The sequence below is a fragment of the Rhinolophus ferrumequinum genome, chromosome 13 (assembly GCF_004115265.2).
Source record: "Rhinolophus ferrumequinum isolate MPI-CBG mRhiFer1 chromosome 13, mRhiFer1_v1.p, whole genome shotgun sequence".
NCBI lineage: Eukaryota > Metazoa > Chordata > Mammalia > Chiroptera > Rhinolophidae > Rhinolophus > Rhinolophus ferrumequinum.
In genome coordinates, this window is record NC_046296.1 from 22,014,665 (window position 1) to 22,037,853 (window position 23,189).

At 43.9% G+C, this 23,189-nt stretch overlaps 1 protein-coding gene across 2 annotated transcripts; it reads right to left on the reverse strand.

Moving 5' to 3' along the window:
• Positions 1 to 528: 528 nt before the first annotated feature.
• Positions 529 to 13,820, reverse strand: PROKR1 (prokineticin receptor 1). Of its 2 annotated transcripts, XM_033124259.1 has the most exons (4): positions 13,361 to 13,820; positions 13,129 to 13,208; positions 10,474 to 11,115; positions 529 to 3,305 (listed from the first exon to the last, which is right to left on the reverse strand). In XM_033124259.1, the coding sequence occupies exons 3-4, from the start codon at positions 10,953 to 10,955 to the stop codon at positions 2,609 to 2,611; spliced, it is 1,179 nt and encodes a 392-aa protein (XP_032980150.1). In that variant the 5' UTR covers positions 10,956 to 11,115; positions 13,129 to 13,208; positions 13,361 to 13,820; the 3' UTR covers positions 529 to 2,608. The 2 variants fall into 2 exon arrangements, with proteins under 2 accessions (XP_032980150.1, XP_032980149.1); XM_033124258.1 differs by having other exon boundaries at positions 13,129 to 13,820.
• Positions 13,821 to 23,189: the final 9,369 nt, after the last annotated feature.

Below are 23,189 nucleotides of genomic sequence, written 5' to 3' on the forward strand. Positions count from 1 at the left end.
AACGTGTGTAAAGAAAAAAGAAACCCATGAGCACACGTGTCGCCTTGGGCCTACCACCAGTTCTTGAAGAAGCCATCAGCTGGGCAGGCTACTTCTCAGTTCAACGAATCAGCCCCGAACCTGAACAAGGTGTGGTGTTGTGGGTTCATCTCCTGGTTCACTCTTCACGTGCACACATGAAGCCTGTTCAGAGGGTCAGCCTTAGCTTATGCAACAAGCATGAACGAGTCCTCGGATTTCCATTCTTAGCATTCAGATGCTAAAAAGTAATAATGGGTTTACCAGAGCTGACTTATAGGATGAAGATATAAATCAGGTAAATATCTTTAGGATGGAGAGCAGAAATTCGTAGGCAATATGAGCATGGGTTAGCACTGTTCTCACAATTCATATGATCATGGACTCAGCATTTCTTCAGTGTTCGCTCAAAGAACCATCACATTATAACTAGAAAAATGATGGGGGTGGGTGTGAAAATTACAGAAACACTATGGTGAATGATTATATATGTATTTTTTATTTCACTTGATAACAACACTACAATTTCATTCACTAAAAAATCACAAGCAGACACAATATCTACAAATATTATAGATAAATGAGTGAAAAATTGACTCAGTTTAGGTTGAAAAGCAGAAAGAGGTTTGGTTGTCACATATAAAAAGCTCCTGTTTAATATAGCCAAATGTTGTTTAGAATTCCTAATGGAAAAGGTTAACATACTGACAACAAATTATATCATTTTATTATTTTTTAGTCTAAAACCTAACTTTCCTAATTTTATAATGCAATATATGGTTTTATAAAGAGTAAGAATTGTCTTCCAAGGCATGTCAGATTTAGGCTACTATTTTAATTGGTTTTTATTCTCTGTGGTTATTGCGATTAAACTTTAGGGCATACCTGCTGGATGATGAATGGGGGGAAATAGATTTTTGAAATGTATCTTCCAGGGAAATAAAATAATTATAAAAAAATAAACTTTGCTGCCAAAAATAGTTAACTATATTTGGAGGGGGAAACTCCATACAGGTGTCACTTAAATACATCATAACTGTGCTGCTCTAGAATTATTTGAGAAGAAAAGGACAAGTCAATTCTATAGCTGTACACACTCATAAGAGAGAAAAAAAGATTGAGAAAAAAATATCACATTGCCCAGGTTCATGCTGGCTGGAAACAGGTATAGGAAGATGGTCAATACATCCATAATCACAAAGATGCTTTGATTTGGAAGTTTCTAAAACCCTGAGCTCATCTTCCGACTGGAGACTGATCTACCATTTCCTTTTATGCTTCCACCACCAAATTTGTTGTACCAACCTGTTGTTAAGAACATAATGCATGTAGTACTGCTAAGAGGTGTAAGGGAATAATTTGTACAAAGAATAATGAAAAAGGAAGATGGTGAGGTTTCTAGATACATAAGCCAAGGTAACAAGTTTTTCTTGTCTAGGCACACTACACACAGTCCACTCTTTTGGTTACTTGTGTGGTAGAAAGTGTTCTTCTGTATATTATCTCATTGGCTGATAGCCACATCCATGAGGTTTTGTGTCTACTTTCAAAGATTCTATGCTTCATAAGCTGGAAACATAAGAAGGAAGAGCAAAATTTAAGGAGAAGCCTAACTGGTCCAAGCCAGAACGGCTGAGAGGTGGAAGCAATACCACCCTTAGACCCAGAGAAACTAAGCCCCTAGCCTGAGCCCCACAGTTTCAGAGGTTCTCTACCTGCACCTCTCCCTATGGGGTGAGAAGTTCATTGAGCCAAGGGGACATACCCATCGTGAGCTGAGGCTTTCCCCTCTTGATTTGTTCCAGGTACCCGAAACCCCGTAATTTCCTGTCCAAATGGCTTCCAAGGCCTACGTGGCTTCTTCCCCAGATCCCTCCTACTGACGATGAGCCCATATATAGGCACAGGCCTAGGCCAGAGGGGTGGCCATGGGGTGATGTGGGGGACGAGGGTTTGGACAGAACTTGGCCATGCATACTGGGGTGTTCACCATGTGCTTGCGTGTAAGCCTCCTCATGCCTCACTGTGAGAGTCAAGAGCAGGGATGAGAAGAGACCGGTTGAAGAAAGAATCAGGAGCCCGTTTTGTATTCTGGCCCCAACTCCACAAATGTTAGGCGTGAACCAAGCCTCAGAACAATCCTAGAGACTGGATGCATCAGTATCTGATGAGTAGCTGAGATGGTGCAGAGACCCTCACCCTACAAACACATGAGCCACAGTCCTTGTGCCTACTCGGGCTCCCTATGGACTCCCCTTGTTCCTGGCCGTCTATGCGCTAACCTTTTTCTTGGTTTAATCCCTATGTATTTCTTTTTGACAATTAAATGTTATCACCAGATACAAGCTTCACCAGTGCCTAATCTCTGCACCAATGAGATGTTCAATGAATGTCAATCACTGGTGATGGTGTCTAGTCATACCGTTTCAGAAAAACATCTGAGCTCCTAGAACGCAGTGTTCACCCAGTTGTCCATTTACTTTGTCCTCTATGGCAAACCAAAAGTTCTTGGTCAACAGTGTGTATCTAAACACCCTGGACCCTGCACCCAAGGTCATGTCCGTGTTTAGACTCTGAAAGGTCCATCGGGTTACTTTAGTCTGACGCAGTCCACCTCTTCGGTGGCCGGCACCGCGGTGGTTCTGAGATCGAGGTCCGCGCTGGACTTACTCCCACGGTAAGAGGACTTCCAGTGGAGCAGCATGATCCTCTTGAAGTACTTGATGGTGTTGTTCTTGACGGTCACGAAGCACAGGGTGTTGATCATGCTGTTGCTCATGGCGATGCACTCCACGACGTAGAAGGCCGTGAGGTAGTGCTTCTCCTTCACGAACACGGTGGGGAAGAAGTCGCGCACGACGGTGAAGCCGTAGAAGGGCGCCCAGCACAGCACGTAGGCGGTGAGGATACACATGAGCACCAGGACCGTCTTCCGGCGGCAGCGCAGCCGCTTCCGGATCTGCTCCGTCTGGAAACCAGGAACCGCCTTGAACCAGAGTTCCCGGGAGATCCTGGCGTAGCACAGGGTCATGGTGACCACCGGGCCCACGAACTCGATGACGAAGAGGAAGAGGAAGTAGGACTTATAGTAGATCTGTTGGTCCACTGGCCAAATCTGGCCGCAGAAGATCTTCTTCTGGCTCTTGACAATGATGAGGACCGTTTCAGTTGTGAAGTAGGCTGAAGGGATGGCGATGAGGATGGACACCACCCACACCAAGGCAATCAAGCCAGTGGCTGTTTGATACTTCATCCGGGGCCTCAGCGGGTGGACAATGGCCAGATATCTAGGACAAGAACACAAATGGGGCAACCACTGTGACAAGGAAGTGCCAGATGATGACATTATTTTTGCAACAGAATGGTGTCTGTGAAGGAAAAACACAATGGCATATGGCTTTGGAGAAAAGCAGACTGGAATGCAAACCCCAATTTCACTCCTTATCAGCTGTTGCAAACTCAGGCAAATTTTGTTTAATCTCTGAATCTCAGTTTTCTTACCTGCAAAAGTTTCTGTTTGTTTTTAAGGATCAATATGTTAATGTATACACAATTCCTGGCTCAGTTTTAAACATGGTATATTACCTAATTGCTCTACAGTTTAGGGCTAAAAGGGCCTGATAATTCCGAAGACTTGTTGGGAGAATTTGCCCTTTCCAATGGGAAAAGTTTTGTCTTCATTCTACATTTTTAAAAACATTGCTCTGCATGACAGGGGGAAGGAAAAGCATGTGACCCTTTATTTTCTTTTCCAGGTGGAAAAATAGAGGCCAGTGAGAGATGAGTGACTTTCTCAAGGTCATATACCATTAGGACTCTTGATAGAAAATAGTTAACCCTGTCTCACATGGTTGATGTGAAAATCAATTGAGAATATACATGAATGTATTTTTTTAACCACAAAGTACCAGACAGTAAAAGATACTGCTTTTGTTCTCTCCCTCCACAAAAAACCACACTGCTGTTAGCACAGTGGTCCAGGAACGAAGAGAGAGCACTTTCTGGGTGATGTGAGTCATCTGTGTGGTATGAAAGCCTCCTTCCCAGAGAGAGTGCACGTACTTATGCAGAGCGCTCTTGTTTCCTGGAAGACTTTCCGTGTCTGGCAGGGGGTGGAAGTTGAAGAAAGAGAAAGATAGGAAGTGAAGTGGGAGGGAATGACTAGTCAACACTGAAAATAAACACATTCTCACATGCCCACAGCTTATCCCAGGTAGCTCCAAGAGCAAATGTGACAGGGGCCTGAAGGAAAGACAAACCAATACGGTTTCCTTTGAAACCAATCCCTTTGAGATCATCTCTCTTTGAATTTTGACTGGAAGAGGAGGTTCTTTTTTTTTTCTTTTTCTTTTTTTCTGATTATACTATGGCTGATTCTGTCCCTTCGCCCTCCCCCTAACATAGGCAGCCAGCTCCATTGAGTGTCATTTGGAGAGTTAACTGGAGTGAGACTCCTGCTGTCTTGTAGCTCCCAGATGTTAGATGAAGTTGGATGGGTTGGGTTCACCCTCTGGACACCCAGCTGGCTGCTTGATGTGCTCTGCCACCAGCAACAATCTCTGGCACTCTTGCCAATCTCCTGAAGGGTAGAATAGCAGGTCTGCGAGGTGTTGGCAGTGCTTTTGTCAGTGCACATGTATGGCTCCTTCATAAAAACCATGGTGCTCCTGCTACAATGAGTGCACCAAACTTGCTCTGACTAATAACAAAATCTAAGAATCTAGTGGTTTTGCTCTCACTAGCTCTTTCCCTATCTGCCTCACCATGTTCTGTTGATTACACTGTCAAAGAATGTTTCTATACTCATATTTGTTTAGTATATGAATTTTCACTGTAATTCTATTACTTCTTTTCTCAGTAGTAACTTCCTAAGTCTTTATCATGTGTCAAAGTGTTTTTTTAGTGAACAAGTAGGAGAGAATGCTGACCTAGGAGTCAGAAGACCAAGAATTTAATTCCAACTTTGCCATAAACTTGTTATGTGAATTTGATTCACTTTTCTTAGCCCTAGGGGCTCAGTTTCCTCATCTGTAATATGGGAATATCACTTGCCTCGCCAACCTCACAGAGATACTGTGAGGCTCCAGTCAAACACTGCATATAAACAACAATAGGCTAATAATACACAAGAAACTAAAATGTACTCTTTCAGAGCTATTGTGTATACATAGCAATTTTATTTTACCTGTTATTGGCAAGTAATGCCAACTCTACAACTCTCTATTTTATTGGATCTATCTATCTTCACATCAAAACTAATCTTCAGGGTAATCTGTGACTACCCATGAGATAGTTATTTCATCCTGGCTTTCTCTGATATCACCCCAACTCCATTCCCAGGGTTAGCCCCAGAAGCTCTGCAAAAGGCCTTCCAAATACATTTACCAATAAGCAGATTTCAGAAATTGTTTTAAAGATTGCCACCAGCCTTGACTATGCTAGGATCACGACTCCAGAAATCTAGTATTAGTAAACCTGCTTGTGTTTGTAAAGCAACTTACAAGTTACAGAACATTTTCAAATCTACTTTCTCATTAGGTAATCCCAACTCCATTGAATAAGTAAGAGAGCAAAGATGCCCATGTTACAGATGCGCAGACTGAGGTTTGGAGAAATTAAATAACCTGTCAAAAGTGACATAGCTGGAAATGGACAGAACCATGATGCAGATCCATCCATATCTTGCTCCAAATCCAGTGGGCTCTCAAATATGCTAGTTGTCCCCTCCCTTTCCAACCAGAGCAAGCAATATCCCTTCCTCATACCCTCCTGGCATCCTAGCTGTCCTTCTCATCTTTTTTTCTCCATCATAGTTGGTTTCTACCTATTAATGTTGCAAGGAGTCAGGCAATTGACAGCTACTTTTCTCTGCTTATGAGTATGCCCTGGGCTTGCCTGGTGTGTCTACCACTGGGTCAGGTCTAGAACCACTTAGAGCCAACATTTCCCAGAGAACAAAGAATGAAGGCTGTTAGACAAAGAAATGTCCAGGCAGTAATTGTGTGATGGTAGTGGGCTGGGTGATTAAAGAGAGCCTCAGGGCTCTTCCCTCTCTGTCTTCATGATCCAGCCCCAGATCAAGCCATGGGAAGTGGTGGTTGCAGCAGCTAGAAGGCTGGCCATGAGATGGACAGGGATTTCAGGACCCGCCCCTCGGATCAGCCAGCTCTGACCGATGAGCTCACTGGGGAGCATTTGCACTACCTCGGGCTGAATGTCCTTGCTCATGCCTTAGCTGGCCTCATGCAGACAGAAGAGGAGAGCTGGCAATGGGCAGGCAGACTCACCAGTTTTCTCTGGATTTTGGATAAAAGAAGGGAGAGTCCCCCAGTGACCCACATGCTCTGGGATCTGAGGGATACACCTCGAAGACAGTGCAGGTGTCTACACATCGAAGAAGAAACCCAGATCAAGAGGGACAGGGTCCTCTGATGATCTTCCTCAGTTCCCTACTGCCATCAAGTCTGACTCCTTGTGCCTAGATTTTGAGATCTCCTGGAATATGACCCTATCCTTTCTGGTCTCTACTCTCCATGTTCCTTGCCTCTGCTCCACATACCTCCCCACAGGACCTCAAACCTCAATCATTCCCACCTCTTGGCTTTTGCAAACACTGTTCTATTGCTTCTACCCTTTTGGAAAATCTTTCCCCTATTTTACTAATCATCAAGTGATGAAGACCAGTTAAAAGCCCCCTCCTCCACGAAGCCTCCTTTGACTACTCAGGTACGCGATTATCTCAACCTTCTCTAAATTTCATTTACAACTTATCCTGTACTTTATCCTCTATTTCATAAGTGTTAGCTCTCTCCCCACTCACCCTACCCCACTCTACATGGTAAGCTCTTGACAGTAGGGATTGTATTTTACTTTTTTTTTTGTAATCTTTTGCTGTCTGTGAATTCTGGGCACCTAGAATTTTAGTGAAACTTCACTCTCAGCAGTGTCTGGCACTGAACAGATAGAAATGTAGCCAGCCATGGTGACAGTTTTCAAAAAGATTGCAACCTTTTTTGGAAAACAGGACATACAGGTGTTTACCCAGCATAAAGCTGGGAGGCAACCTGGGGCTCCATAATAAAAGGTTGCAAGAGCTGGTAAAGCCATATTTTATAGGCAATGGAGTTATTAGTGGTCTTTTGAGCCAGAGAAGGGAGATATACACACGATAGAAGATTAATTTGGCTGCAGTCTTGCTTTCTTCCCTCAGGCCACAGAGGCCTTTTCTCTGTTCTTGAACCCATTAGGTTCTTTCCAGTCTGGGTCCTTTGCTTATAATTCCCATCGTCTTGAATGCTTTTTCCCAATTTTCTCAAGGCTGGCTTTCCCCCCCCCCCTTTTCTGTCATTCAGAGGTGGATTCAAATGTCTTCTCCCTAATCTGCTCATTTTCCTGACTCCACACCTAGGGTAGCCTGTCACTCTCGATGTTTTTGTTCAAAGCATTTCTCACACGCTGAAATTACCTTTCATGTTTGTTTGCCTGACTGTTAGCTCTCACCATTCCATGGATAAGCTCCATGAGGGCAAGGGTCTTTTTTTCTTATTCACCATCATATCCCCAGTGTTTGGAATAGTATCTGTCACATCGTAGTCATTCTACAAAAATGCATTATTTGAATGAATGTTTAGGATGGATTGTGAGGAGAGTAGGGTTGGCAGAGAACATAGCCAAGAGATACCGAAGGCAGGGAGACCAAAAGGAGACTATGATAGTCCAGCCCTGAGTGAACAGGTGGGAGGGAGGGGTGAGTATTGGCAGGACCTAGAAATGGAATGAATGCTAGAGAAAGAGAGAGAGCAGCCAGGACAGAGAAGACGGGCTACTTTAGATGGCTGGGAGAACCACGGAACTAATAACAGAAACAGAGAAGTCCAGGCAGATAGAAAATAAATAGTTCTGTTCTGCTATATATTGATAGCTGTGTTTCTTAGAAATCTTGTATTATTGTTTTTTAAATCACATCATAAAAACAACCACTTCAATGAAAACAAAGAAATTAGCCAATCAGAAATATTAATTCATTTATCTGGTTCTTTTGTTGTTATTCCTTTAAGAGTAAATTCAAGAATTACAATAGTCAGTGTTTATTTCGTGCTAACTCTGTTTTAAGCATTGTTCTAAACAATTAAATATTATTTAATTTAATCCTTAAAGCAATGCAATACATTAGGTTTTCTTATTATTCCCATTTTATACATGAGAAAACTAAGGAAGAGAAAAGTCAAATAACTAACATAAGGCCAAACAGCTAATAGATGGTACAGCAGGAATTTAAACCCACGCAGAGTAACTGCTAACATTATTCCCACAAAAATTCATTTTTAAAGAAACGTGTTTTTGTAACTGTAGCTATATTTGTTATAGCAAGATAAAAATGAGTTGTCCGAAACTAACCAAATCAAACCTGACAATCACTGAACAAATCCTGAACAACACATGAGACCAGAGAAGAATCAATGAGGTCGTGGACTGCAAAATTGAAATTAGACGGTAAAACAACCAAAAACTAAAAACAATTTGAAGCAAAGATCACAAACATCAATAAAGGAACTTAATGCTTTGGAGCAGCTGGTTAGTTGGCCAAGCCCATTGGACGGCCCTATGCAGGCGATAGTAGTTTCCTCTGTTTGGCTGGGAGCAAGTTTCCATTCACAGCCCCGCTCAAAACAATAGCAATCTCCATGACGCAGAACAGGCTCCCCAATTAATCTTTCTTGTGCCTGAATTGCATTCTTTAAACTCATGCTACAAGAGAAACGCCTGCAGCATTTTAGACGAGCAGAGTTTGGTGTGAAAGTAGGCTGTGCGCTTGAAGGCGGTCAGTAGATCAGGGTAAATTGATTGACACAGATGTAACCTCGTACATGTTCAAAATAACCCAATGCCCATTAACTTATCCTGGCTTTCCAGTTTGTGAAGCCACTCCCTATTACAGTGTTATCCCTTTTGACAAGTGGGCTCCCTCGTGGTAAAATGGATTTCACCCAGAGAGCAGGATCCCACTCCACAGCAGGTACACTAACCCTGTTTTAGTGGCTGAGAGCACCCTCTGTGAAAAGACGTCTTGCTAGAGTGAAACTTTAGGGAATGACCCCATATGCTTTGTTCTGTTGATATCCCAAGAGAGATGGTGGCAGCTTGTACTTTTAGAAAAAGTCTGAGGTCCCTAAAGCTCTTCCTACCCTGCTTGACTGTCCCCCTTCCGCTCCTTCTGTAGGTCCACTCAGGGTCCCTGCCTGAATGGACAAAATGCTGTGAGGCTCTGTGGCTCATGCGGAAGACCTTGGCCAAGGAAAAGTCACCCTCTGCAGGAATGACACCACTAAACACCTTCTATGGGTGACAGACCAAGGGCTGTTTCAGCTGCTAACTCCCTGACACCCTTCCCTGGAGAAAGGAGGCCGAAGCTCCATCCCTCAGTGGTGGTAAAGCCAGGTTCTTTCTCAGCTCGTTTCCTCGGGAGTGGTCTGTTTCCAAGTTGTCCTATCCCTGATTATCCTGCCTGCGGCTCCAGAAAACAGGCTCCATTTGCTGTGCTCCTCCCCAGCACATTGTCCTGGGGTGTCCTGACTGTGAGCGGCAGGATGGACTCCCCCAGAGCCCTCAGGCCATTGAAGAGGGAGAAGAGCTGTGCTTCGGGCTCTCTGGGTTAAGGGAGAGAGACAGGCTGTTCAGATCCAAGTACACGGAGGCCTGATTTAACCCTCAAGGCAACTATCTCTACATTGTAACAGGTGTTTGGTCAGGAGAGTCTAACTTTGGGCAGAGGAACTTGTAAAGACTGTCCCAGGGGAACAGAAACCACCTTGGCCCATTAGCACAAATGATTATACTAAAAGAAAAGATCAAACATAACATCAAAAAGATTTGCACAGGCTGCTCTTATTGGTTTTATTTACTATCACTAGAAACAAGTCTTCTATAGTGTGGCATGCAAATGTATAAAAAGGAGCAAACTGATTAATGCAACAACTAAAAAATTAAGTAAGCTTATGTTCCATTTTGTGGCTATCATTATTGTTTCAACAAATCCTTCAATCTTATTTTAAAATCAACTGGTGCTAGAGGGGTCATGTTTTATTATCGGAAGTCTTGATGAGATAGAAACCTCCCTCAAGATGTCCAAGTCGACTCAAGAAGTACCTGCCTTGAACTTAATTTTGTCCCTCCCTATCTTCTCTTACCTGTCTTCCTGTAGACCTTGAACACATACAACATCTAGGAGCATGTCCATAGCAAAGGGATCAAAAGCCCTCCTACTGCCCAACTTGAGGGGGCTTCTGCCTGCCAGCTGGAAATCTAGAACTCTTCTTACTGTTCTGTCAATGGGACAACTTTTGAGCACTTATTCATCCACATCTATGGGAAATACAGACATCGCTCATCAACCACAACTGCAATGAACTATTCCAATGCCCTTTCCTTTGTCGTCCTCATTGCCCCCTCACTCACCTGTCGATGGCAATGGCCAGCAGGGCATTGGTGGAGACGTAGAGAGAGACAGTGCGCAGGTAGTTGACAGATGCACACAGGACATGGCCATGCTCCCAGGACAGCTGGCGTACCACGTAGTAGTCCATTTCAAAGGGGCAGCAGACAATGGCCACCAGGAAATCAGAGATGGCTAAGTTGGCAATGAGCAGGTTGGTGAGGTTGCGCAGCTTCTTGTAGCGGGCCAGGGCAGCGATGAAGATGAAGTTACCAATGCCACAGACCAGCATGATGCCCACCAGGGCCATGCCAATGACAATCTTGGCAGCAAAGAAAGTCCGGGAATTGGTCACATCCTCATCTTCATCCAAGGGCATATCATAGTCACCATAGCTGAAGTTGAATGGGGAGGTAGCAGCTTGGGCTCCACGGGGGTTGAGTGCAGAAAGGAAGTTGGTGGAGATGGTGGCATTCTCATCCATGACCCCCGTGGTCATCTCCATCTGACCAGGTGGTGCCTTGAGCAACAACCTGGGAATTCCTCTGGGGCGATGTCTGGGAGGCTGATATCTCCTCTCTCTGCTGACATTCAGCTCTCCCTCGATGAGTCAGAGTACCCCTGCCAGCATCCTTGGGGTACAGTATCAGAGCTCCATCCTAAGCCTTTGAAAGACATATAAACAGTTGGCTACATATGTGAGTGAACTTGGCCAAATTTAAAACCACCCTGTAACCTAAGCAGACCCATTAGCCATCTATTCAGAGTGAATGTTGGGTGAAGCAGTGGAAACCAAGGAACCAGTGAGAGAAAACAAATGAATAACAACCATATACCCACTCATTCAGGGAAGGTTGGATTGCTATAGAGACAATCAGGCACTGACGCAGTTTATTTCCGTTCCACTGAAGACTCTGAAATGTTGCACTTTTTCTCAGGGACCAAAGCTGGGATGTGGGGAGGCTGAAGATAATAAAAGTGACCTGCTCCAAACTCCATTCCCTGTGCTGTCAGCCTGAACTTTGTCCTTGTGGCATTATCCCATTCTGTGGCTTAAAAGAAATGATTCTGAATACCATCAGAGAGGGAGGGCTTTGAGACAACCCTGTCTGCATTCCATGAGTTGGTCTCCTTCTTTCTGGTAAAACACTGCTCAAAAATCAGAGAGCCTTCCTACCAGCCCCCTTCCTGTCCCCTCACTGGGCTTACGGTTCCCACACCCAAGTCTGTTGTGACCCTTGAAGCCAGGCGGAGCGTTAACGAGGTCTGGCAGAGGCTGCAGGGTTGAAGTCACAGCCTAACCACTGAATGGCTTAGCAAGGGGGCTCTGGAACAAACTCTTTCCTTGGCTGGTTGTGTGTCCTGAGGTAAATAGCTTAAACACTCAGAGTTTCAACATCCTCCAGGCAGGAGATCAATAATGTCTATAAAGCATGGAGCTCCCTGGAGAGGGAGGCTGTTACACCCTAGAACTGCAGGGAATGACTATTGAATGTTCAGGCCTCCTCAGTCAGCTGCAAAGGAGGAGAGGAAAATCCCACCACACCACATGATGGGGCCGGGATGGGAGGTGGGTGCAGAGAAAGGAGGGCGGTGTCCACTGCACTATGGAGGACCGAAAAACAAGAGGAAGCCCCCTGTCCCCTGCCTGCTCCCCGCAGTCCCAGGCCCTTCCAGGGCCTGAAAACATTCCAGTAGGTTACTGGGATGTAAGAGGAGGGATGGGGTCTGGAGAGCACTGGATTTGTCAAGAAAACCAGAGACAGAAGATAAATATGAAAAACCTGAGGTTCCTGGGAAAAGGAGACACAAGGAAGACACTTATGACACCCCCACCCCCCCCACACACACACACACACATATCCCAAGGAAAGCCTGCTGCCCTCATTCCTCAAAGGTGAGACATCTGGAGCTTGTCTTTGGGGAACCAGGGTTAAAGTCCCTCTACTCCAGGGAGGTTCAGCCCTATTCCTGTCTCTCTCCGCGCTCCTGACCCCCCACTTTTCTCCATTTTTTCCCTTCCTCTGAGCCATCAGCTCTGTCCCTCTCAGGCCCTGCCCTTTGCCCCTGTCAGGTGTGAGGAGCAGAACCCAGAGCTAAAAAATCAGAGGGGACAAGCTTGTAGCCCAGGCAGCTACAGCTGCAATCCAAGCAGGGCAGTCCACACTCCTTGCAGACCCCGTGTCCCAGAGGCATGCCATCTCTGGAGGGGTACCCTACAAGCCTGCTACCCCGAAGGCTCAAAGCCAGGTTTTAAAAACAAAGAGTAATAAAGACTTCCGAGGGGTGGAGGGATGTTAGGAGATTTAGGATTTGGGGAGAAATTGTCAAGCGATCCTTTCCCCTTAATTCTCAGCTCTCCGCGAGGAACAGCACTCCCCTCGGGTGTCTAGCGTTCGCTCTCTGCCCAGACCCTTCGGAACCTGGAAGCGTCTCTTTGCAGTCCCTGCTGATAAGCCCTCTCCTGCTCCCAACTTTGTCCCCCAAGGCTAGGAGGCTACACTTAAGTAAGGGAAGAAAGAGCGGACAGCCGGGTTCCCCTGAACAAACGAGCTGGAGTGCGAGTCTCTTGAAAAGCCCTCCCCACGCAAAAGCCCCTGCACCCCGGCGGCCACCGGTGCCCCTCGGAGTACTTGGCACGTCTCCCTGGAGCATTCCGCAAAGGGCACGCTCAGTACCTGCTGCATCCCGGCGCCCAACGGACTGGGTCCCGGTTTCTTTATTCCAGGCCGGGGGACACGAGCCGCTCCTCCGAGACCTGCAAGAAGAGGATAAGTCCCTTCTCTCTTCCTCCTCTTCTCGGGGCTCTTTCCTTGTTCGGGCAGGGGTTGCGCTGGTGATGCCGCGGTAGATCCCAGGAAGGGCGACGCTTGGCGAGGTCACCCCCGGCCCGCGCCCACCCCCACTTACTGTCTCTGCCCCGGGCGGCCACGGGTCGCTCAGGGCACAGGCTGCTGGCTCGTGAAGGCGTGTTCTGGGTCCCGGCTCGAAAACGGAGCACGTCGGGGTCTTCCCAGCACCCGCGCGGCTGGGGACCCCGAAGTCGCCCCCTGGCCGGAACGTCCCGGACTCAGACCGCAGCTCCAGGTGAGGACACGCCGGAGGGGGCCGTGCCAGGCGGGCGGCGCGCTTTCCCGGGACTCACGCTCCGGAACGGCCGCCTCCGGCGGGAACGAGGGCGCCGGCTCTGGGAGCGGGGCTCAGCGCCCACCCGGTGCTCCAGGTGTGCATCCGGCGGTGCTGTGCCCGCCGCAGGGCCGGGACTTCACGGCGGGCTCACCTGGTTACCCTCAGAGCCACCGCCAGAGTGGGCGGATACGGCCCACTTCGCTGGTGAGATTTCAAAGAACCAGGAGGAGCATCGGCTCCTGCCCACATCCCCGCGGTCACAGGACGCGCTGGGACCCACCCAAACCTCATTCCCTCCTGTGAGCCCAAGCGGACACCAGGATCAGCTTCATTTCAGCTGCTGTACCTCTCTCGGTGTGAAAGAGGCTTAGGGAACTGCTTTCCCGAAAGCAATGAAGTGCCGGGAGGTGGGCAGTGTGGATGTTGGAAAGAGGGAGGCGTCCCCTACCCACCCAGCGATATCTATTTAGAAGAAGGCTAGGATGGCCAGAGCTACATTACAGAGCACAGGTTTCCTTAAAAAGTCAATAGATTTCTTAAGAAGTTAAACATACGATTACCCTATGATCCAGCAATTCCTCTACCCCCCCCCAAAAAAAATGACTGCAGGGATTAAGATACTTGTACACCACTGTTCGTACAGTAGCAGCATTATTCAAAATAGCGAAAAGGTGAAGCAATCCAAATATCCATCAACAGATACATGAATAAACAAACTGTCGTGTATACATGCAATGGACTATTATTCAGCCTTAAAAAAGAAGAACATTCTGACATATGCTATAATATGGATGAACCTCGAGGACATTATGCTAAGTAAAATACAACAGTCACAAAAAGACAACACTGTATAATTCCACTTATATGGGGTACCGAGAGTAGTCAAAATCAGAGAGACGAAAGTAGAATGTCAGTTGCCAGGGGCTGCGGGGATAAGGGGGGTACCAAGTTTCAGTTTTGTAAGATGAAAAGAGTTCTGGAGATGGATGGTGGTGATGGCTGCAGAACAATATGAATGTGCTTAATTCATTGAACTGTACATTTAAAAATGATTAAGATTGCAAATACGATTTGTATTAAAATTGTGGTAAAATGCTAATACATGCTATAATACGGGTGAATCTTGAGAACATCGTGTTAAGTGAAATAAGCCAGACACAAAAGGAATCAAAATAATATGATTCCTAACATATAGGGTACATAAAATAATCAAATTCATCGAGTCAGAAAGTAGCAGGGTGTATACCAGAAGAGGAGGAATGGGAAGTTATTGTTTAATGGATACAGAGTTCCTGTTTGGGATGATGAAAAAAGTTCTAGAAATGGATAGTGGTGATGGAGGCATAACATTGTGAATGCCCTCACGTCGTTGACTTATACACTTACAATGGTTAAAATGAGCTGGAATAGCTCAGAACTTCTTAGCAAACCATTCAAGGCCTAGTTTGGCCTCCAACTGTCCATAATGGAAAGGGGGCTGCCTGGGATCTGGACCTTTAATCTGCTTTGTCACTATCAACTGTGTGACTTTAGGCAAGTCACATAGACTTTCTAGGACTCCCTTTCCTCATTTACAAAACGAATGGCTTAAACTTGTGGTAGGAAGTCACTGCCAGGTTGTAATACCCCATGCAGTATCTTCCCCTGGCCTATATCCTTCCCTGGACATCTTGTCCTGTTATTTGCACAAAACTTCTGTCATTTGTAAAAATGTCACAGCCCTTTCAGTTCTCTGAATCTCATGTCCCCTGGGATGTGGAACATGACAGTGGTTAAGAGCATAGCGTATATGGAGTCAGCTCCCTCCTTTCGGTAATACCTAACCCTGCACAAAGGAGCTGTGTGACCTTGGGCAGTGTGGAAACCAAAGCCTAGCCTTCTCATCTGCGAATTACAGATGACAATAGCTCCTACTGCATAAGGTTGCAGTGAGGATTAAATAAGGTAAGGTAGGTAAAGTGCTTGGAACGATGCCTGGTGCTTAGCAGGCACCTGATAAATACCAGCTGTTACTATCACTCTGATTCTTTCCATATCTTGCTCCATGAGATCTTAATGAACCTTTGAGACCCTGCTCATGTTTCATTTCTTCCAGGAAGTATTCCTCAATTCCCCCAACTCTGTTCACATCTTTCCTTACCATCTGGTGCCTTTTTAAAAATGCACCTTTGTGTACGAATTTGCTTACCATTTTGCACTGTTGCCTGAGGAAGGGCTATGTCTCATTCATTTTTGAATTCTCTTCTGCAATATTTCTCAAACTTGCCTGATAATAAGAATTATCTGGGGTGCTAGTTAAATATACTGATTCCTTGGTCCTACTTCAAACCCAGGGAAGGGACCTAGAAATCTGTATGTTTGCCAGTACTCCAGGCCATTCTTATTATCAAATAAATTTGGGGATCTAGGGACCTAGAACAGAGCCCCGCACAAGATAGACAAATTTGATTTGTCATTCCACATAGTGTTCATCTCCGTTCAAAAATAAAAACCAAAGTATAAAGTGCATTAGTTATCTATTGCTGTATAACAAATTACACCAAAATTCAGTGCCTTTCAACAACAAACATGTATTATCTCACAGTTTCTGAGTGTCAGGAATCTGGAAGTGGCTTAGCTAGGTGGTTCCAGGCTCAGGGTTTGTCGTGAGATTGGAGTCAAGCTGTCAGCCAGGCTGCAGTCGCATCTGAAGGCTCAAGTGGATGGAGGATCCACCTCCAAGCTCATTCACAAGGTTGTTGTCAGATGTGTTTTACAGTGGCTGTTGCTGGAGACTTGAGTCATGTGGGCCTAGCTAGAGGCTGCCAGAGTGACCTCACCATATGGTAGCTGACTTCCCCCATTGCTTCTGTTGTAAGCTGTTCATCACAAAACAACCACAAGAACAACACAAGTGTGTGAATACCAAGAGGTGGGGATCACTGGGGACTGATCTGGAGGCCATCTTGGAGGCAGGCAACTACACTGGCCTTAGAATCTTCCTTTTTCCCCTTCAAAGACCTGGCAAGGAATGGTGCTTGCAGGTAACAATGAGGTTAGCCACAGTGAAGAAGTTTTTGACCTTCAGAGTGGGGAGGTCCTGGATGACTGACTACTGGTGTTGGTGAGAAAGGCATAATCGGGATGATGTATCAGCCAAGGACCCCTGTGGGGAGATGGAATAATGAACATAGATATAGTCTGACAGGTTCTATGCACTGCAGGTCCTGCTGGGGAATCCTTTGAAGGACTTGGCCCCTACATGTCAGTTCCTGCCAAAGGCTTCAAGAGATCCCCTCCATCAGAGAAGCAGACATCCATCAGGGGCCTTATTTGAACAGTTCATCTCTGTGGCAGAGTTAAATTACGGTTACCTTGCATTACAGCAAAATCTGGAACTATAAAAGGATTTTAGAAAAAGGAAAATAATTAAAAACAAAATCGGCAACTCCAATGATACAATTTTTTTTTAACTTGTAGCCCCAAGGACATGAACAGCTTGAAAATTGTTCTTGTGACTAGAGTCTGCTGCCACTAGGGGCACAGGTGTCTTGCCTTATCCTGCCTAGATAGAAAGCTGCAGTATCTGAGAAAATTTGCCATCCCAGGGAGCCCTCACCAAACAAGATCAAAGAACTCATTTAGAAAGCATTTCTTTTGGAGATGTCCCTTACCTGTAAATAACGCCCTTGGACTACCCTGGACTACCATGGACTACCATGCCCTTGCCGTGAAGTTTTTTCTTTGCTATTCCACCAGCAGAAATCATCCCAAATGCCCTTTGAATTCTCATTTTTTCCCCATCATTTTATTCTTTAATTATGTCCTTTGGTTTCAGACATAGCAGTTTTTAATATCTTGTGGCTTTTTTCATCCATGCAACTCCTGTGATGCTCTAGTAAATACCACAAAGAAACTCAACTCAAGGAGGGCTCTGAGTTCATTCGGTGAGCACTTTTATGTTGAGAAAGGAGCAAACAGAGGCTCAGGAGGGAAGACCCCTAGCCCAAGATAACAGAGTGAACTGAAATCAGAGTCCAGATTGGAATCCAAGTTTCCTGACTCTTAGTGCAGCCCTCCATCTCTGGCCAGCCACTCCAATACCACCTACCACTACCTGTTCTCAATTTGCCCCTCTTTCCATACTCCTTGGCTCCAGGGCCCAGCCACAGTTCCTCCTGTCTGGCAAATGTACTAAATCAGCTTATTTTCTGCTTTCATCACATTTGTTCTCTCGGCACACACTCTCATCTAGTGCCATGAAACAAAATCAAGGATTCCTGGAAGATACCCAGAGCTGGCTCAGAACTCATCCTGCCTCGTTTTCCAATTACCTCTCCAGCATTTGAGCCAGCGATGCTTGACCGGCTTCCAAAGCCCACTCAGCAGGTCATTTGGACGGCTCTCTGCCATTCCTTTCCACCTCCTCAAATCCCTGTGGAGATGTGAAAGAAGAGATAGGTACAGAGACATGTTCTCGGTCGTGAGAGAAGCCCAAACACTTGAAATAGGTGATTGTTTATTAATTTCATTGGCTTAATGCCATTCCCCCAAAATTCTTAGTAGTTGACAAAACTATTCCTGTGTTTACTGGGAAGAATAAACAGGTAAAATCACACAAGATTTTTTTTTTTTTGAAAAAGAAGAGTAATAAGAGGAAATTTGACCTATTCACATGAAAAGGTTGTGAAAGCTCAAGGAGAATGCAGGTAATGAGTTTGAGAGGTAAATGTGTTCACTGTTGAGACCTGGCTATGTCTTGACATGAAGTTCGATAACTCAGTGGATTCAACAATCTGGAATACTTTACATGGGGGTTTGTGGAGGGGAGAGGTGCAAGACAGGGATGGAACTGACCCGTGGTATCTGCCTAAGATTCTAGTCTTCCTGACTAAGCGCCAGGTGACAGGGCTATAGACAATGGGACTCTGAGAGACAAGAGGACACCAGTAATGCTGTTTGGGGGCTCCTAATACAGAATGGGGAGGAAAGGCCTTCTCTCTTTGTTTGGTTCTAATGCCGTGAAAGCCACATGGAATGCCACAGTGCCCTGGCACCTTGCAGGCTCTCTGCTTCTGAAACCCTGAGATGGGCCCTTTCCATTGACACAGTGAACTCGCAGGGGAAGTAACACAGCCAGGTCCCCAAAAGTCTTTATGGGAGGATATGTTGAGGGGTTGGGTAGGAGAGGAAGAATTTGAGAGGATTATTCAAGAACTTGAAGGTTAACTGAACTTGAACTCCCCAAAGACTCCCAGAAATAAGGGGCTGGGATTTTCTGCTTCACGCTCATGGTGGCATGAGTCAGTTATATCTTTCTGTAGGCCCATTGTAACCAGAGGCTAGGGAATCCTGGTGAAACTAGAGTTACAGGAGAATGCGTTACAAAGAAAGCAGGGTATAACGCTTAAAAAAAACATAGTGATTTGGTGATTCATAGCCATTGTCTTACTAATATTCCCTATTAACATTCTTTGATACAGATAGTTCACTTTTATAGTTTCTCCTAAAGAAAAAAAATCAAAGGAATATTCATAACACTAGAAAAATAATAAAATGTTAGAAAACCCCCAAATCCATCAAAATTGGTGTATCTATTTGTTCACTTGTTATGACTCTGTCATAACAAAGTACCACAATCAAGGTGTCTTAAAACAACAGAAATGTATTCTTTCATAGTTCTGGAGGCTAAACTATGAAATCAAGGCGCGATCAGGGCCATGTGCCCTCAGAGTCTCTGAGTAGAATCCTTCTTTGCTCTTCCTAGCTTCTTGTGGTGGCCATCAATCACTGGTGCTCTTTGGCTTGCAGCTGTATCACTCTGACCTCTGCCTCTTTCATCATATATTCTCCCTGTGTGTCTCTGCCTTCATAGGAATTTTAGTCATATTGGATTTGCACCCACCCTAATGACCTTATCTTAACTTGATTTCATCTGCATAGATCCTATTTCCAAATAAGATTACATTCCAAGTACCGAGGGTTAGGATTTCAACATAACTTTTGGGAGGACACAGTTTAACCTATAACAAGTATATTATGACACATCTGTGTGCGATGGAATACTATAAACAATGGGGCTGTGAAATGAATCTATGCTCTTAAAAGTCAGTATAGAAGAACAATGGGAGGGGAAAGAGCCATTTAGAGGGCTTCTGGGGGGCTGGTAATACGCTTTGTCTTGATCTGGTAGCTAGTTGCATGGGTATGCTCAGTTGGTAAAAATTCACCCAGCTGTAAATTTATGAAATGGGCACTTTTCTGAATGTACAGTATATTTCAATGAAAACTTAATTAGGACATAGTTCTGTAAAAATATATTGATTGACATGGAAAGATAGTCATGATATATTACTGAATGGAAGAACATCAGGTTGCAAAACCATATTGCATATGATTCCATTTGGAGGAGAAATATATGTATACATCTATAGAAGAAAATGTTGGGGAAAAACAAAGCCAAGTACTATACTCAACTCAGAATGGAAAGAAAATTCAAGTGCTTTTCCTTCATTTCAATTATTTGTATTTTCTGATTATTTTAAATGAACCCATATTATTTGTGTAATGCTTTAAATTTCATAAATGAGAAAAGGGTGACTTAATCATGAACAATGAATAGGAGATTCAACTATTAGGGAAAATAATTAATTTAGATCTTATCTCACACTATACTAATATGGAAGGATTAGAGAGTTAAATTCAAAAGAGTAAAAGCTGAAAGAAAACACTGATAAAATATTATCCGATTTCAGAATAGTGAAGGCTTTACTAAGAAAAAAACAAGGTAATAGATGATATCCCAAAGGAAAAGATGGATAGATTTTTCTACATTAATGTTTAAAACACTTGAAATTCAGAAAAATCATAGATAGAACTAAAAGACAAATGTCAAATCAGGAACAATATTTATGACAAATACTGCAAACAAAAGGTTCAAGATCTTTTATGTATGATGTAACTGTTACATTATAATAATAAGAAAAACTAGTATCTCTAGAAAATAATGGGCAAAATACACGAACAGGCAATTACAAAAAAGAAATGAAAATAACAACAACAACAACAACAAATGTATTTTAAAATGCTTACCCTCACCAGTAATCAAAGAAAGGTCACCTAAATACAGATGAGATACCATTTTGTCTATTGGTTAGCCAAGGTCACAAACTGCAAAAACTGAAATTGGATCAGTGGCTTAATTTAAGAATTGAAATAAACCACTAATTTTGAAACTATCTTGAACTTTCTTTGACTCTTCAACATTTTACTGCATTCTGCCCCGAGCAGCTTGTAATAAATATGGGTTGATTCAGTTGATTCCACACAATCATTTTTCCCTCTTCAGATTTTAGGTCTGCCTGACATTTGCTTGAGCTGCAGCCAGGAGAATAGCCACAAGCACAGGGCCAAGAAGATGATGTCATTCAAATTAAAGTGTCAGAGTTCTGTGCTCCCATACTTGTAGAGAAATGCACAGGAGAGTCAGAACTCAAATTACACCTAAAAATGTGTAATTAATCTTTTGCATGGTTTACTGAATGTTACAAAATGTCTTCTGCTTCAGATCATTTTCAAGGGGTGTGTGTGTGTGTGTGTGTGTGTGTGTGTGTGTGTGTGTGTTTAGGGGGTGGGAATAAGTGATACTCTTGGCAAAGCCCCAGAATCACTTTTATCACTGGCCAACAGCCAGGTTGTAGTGTGACCTAACGAAAATGCTTTCAATGTTAATTAACCCAAAGCTGGCGGTGGGGAGAGTATGAGAGAAGTGGGAATATTGAGACAAAGGACTATGAAGCGGGTAAACTAGAATGGAAGCCATCACTTAGTAAGAAGGGTTTGAGAAGAGTTGAAGTTGCTCAGACAGAAATGCCACTTGTATGGCAGCACCGTTTCTTTTACTCCTGGCTCCCTCACCAGCTTTTTCTCTGTTGATGATGTCACCTCAGCCATACTCAGGTGTGTATGTAGAGCTCATGCTCACTTGCATCTTCTCTCTCTCTCCATATATATATATATATGTGCCAAAAAATGTATACATATTTTAAGAAAGAAAACCTGTATTAAAATTGTAATACTCAATATACACCAATAACAAAAGACGAGTACAAGTCACGTTTGACTTCTGCGATTACAAGAGGTGCTCAAAGTGGTTACCATCAGCGTCCAGACACTTCTGATTACAGTGAACTACTGCTTGAGCAACGCTGACCAAAGTGTCCACTTGTACGCATTTTTTGGACCCCCGGTGTGTGTGTGGGTGTGTGTGTGTGTGTGTGTATGTATTGTTTATGTGTATATATTGTTTATATATACATATATATACACACATAAATAATACTATTCTCAAGGATAAATATAGCTATAGATATATAGATATGTGGTTATGAAGATATATAAATATGTATTTATATAGATATATAATGTGTTGATTAGGCATAGTACATGAAGTATATGTTTCCAATGTCTTTGAGTTTTGTCTGTGATCACAAAAGCAAACGTGTTGTTTTACAGTTTCTTCAAACCCTATTAAGTATAGGAAACAAAAATTCTCACAAGTTTATCTCTAAACTCATTATTAGCAGTTTGGTATAGATATTTTCCTAAATACAAACTGTCTTAAAATAGCCTTATAAAGAATTAATTAATGTGATATTAGCATACGTTAATGTATATTTTAAGAAACAGAATAGACTATAAAGTCACAAATGTTCAAAATACCCACCTCAGTGCTAGAGCTTTAGTTTAACATTCTAATGGTGTCCATGGTTTGTTAGAACACTCTCCATGTAGATATGCATCAAAGAAACCAGGTAGAAGCCTGAAACAATTCATGCTTGGTAGAATTCCAAGCTCATTACTATTTTTCCTGGGGAGATTGTCTCTTGAAACCTATGAGGACAAGACAATAATATCATCATTCTGCATCTCAGTCATATGCAGGCAGGATATATGTACGGCAGGGAGGAATGGTGAGGCTTTTTGGTAGATCCAGTGGTAGAAGTGAACTGCTCTGCTCTTAGAGAGGCAAGAAGATTGTGTGGCCAGATCCTTCCTCCACTTTCCTGACGGATAATGGGGAGTCTGTGAAAAGCTTTGGCAGTGTGTTGGAGCCTCAGGTTCTAGGCAGCAGCCTCAATGACACCTCTAGCCAGAAAAGCAACCAGAACTGGCCCTTTGTACCCAGTTAGGGGATAAATGCATTCCAGTATCGGAGGCAACAGCAGAGACGAGAAGATCTAGTGAGAGTCCCTGGGTTTAACTGGTTTAAGCAGTTAAGAGCCATAGAGCTGAGCTACACATCCTGGAGGAGCTGGGTCAGGGAACAGTGTGAAGTCCTGTAGGTAGACAAGAAGCACACAGAAATGAGCTTTGAATACAAGTATCTTGTGAGTTCCTGATTTGTTCTGGGAGGGTACTGTAATGACAACAAGGAAAGTCTCATAAGGGGTTGACATATAGGCTCAGTGACTTTGACTCTAAATAGTAAAAGGAAATGTGATCTCGTTTCGGACTGCAGTCTATTGAAGTGAACAAATGACGAAGAAAATAATAAAGACTGTAATGAAGATAAGCAAAATAGAGAATAAAAAAAAAACAATATGAGAATCAATAAAATAAAAGTTGGTTA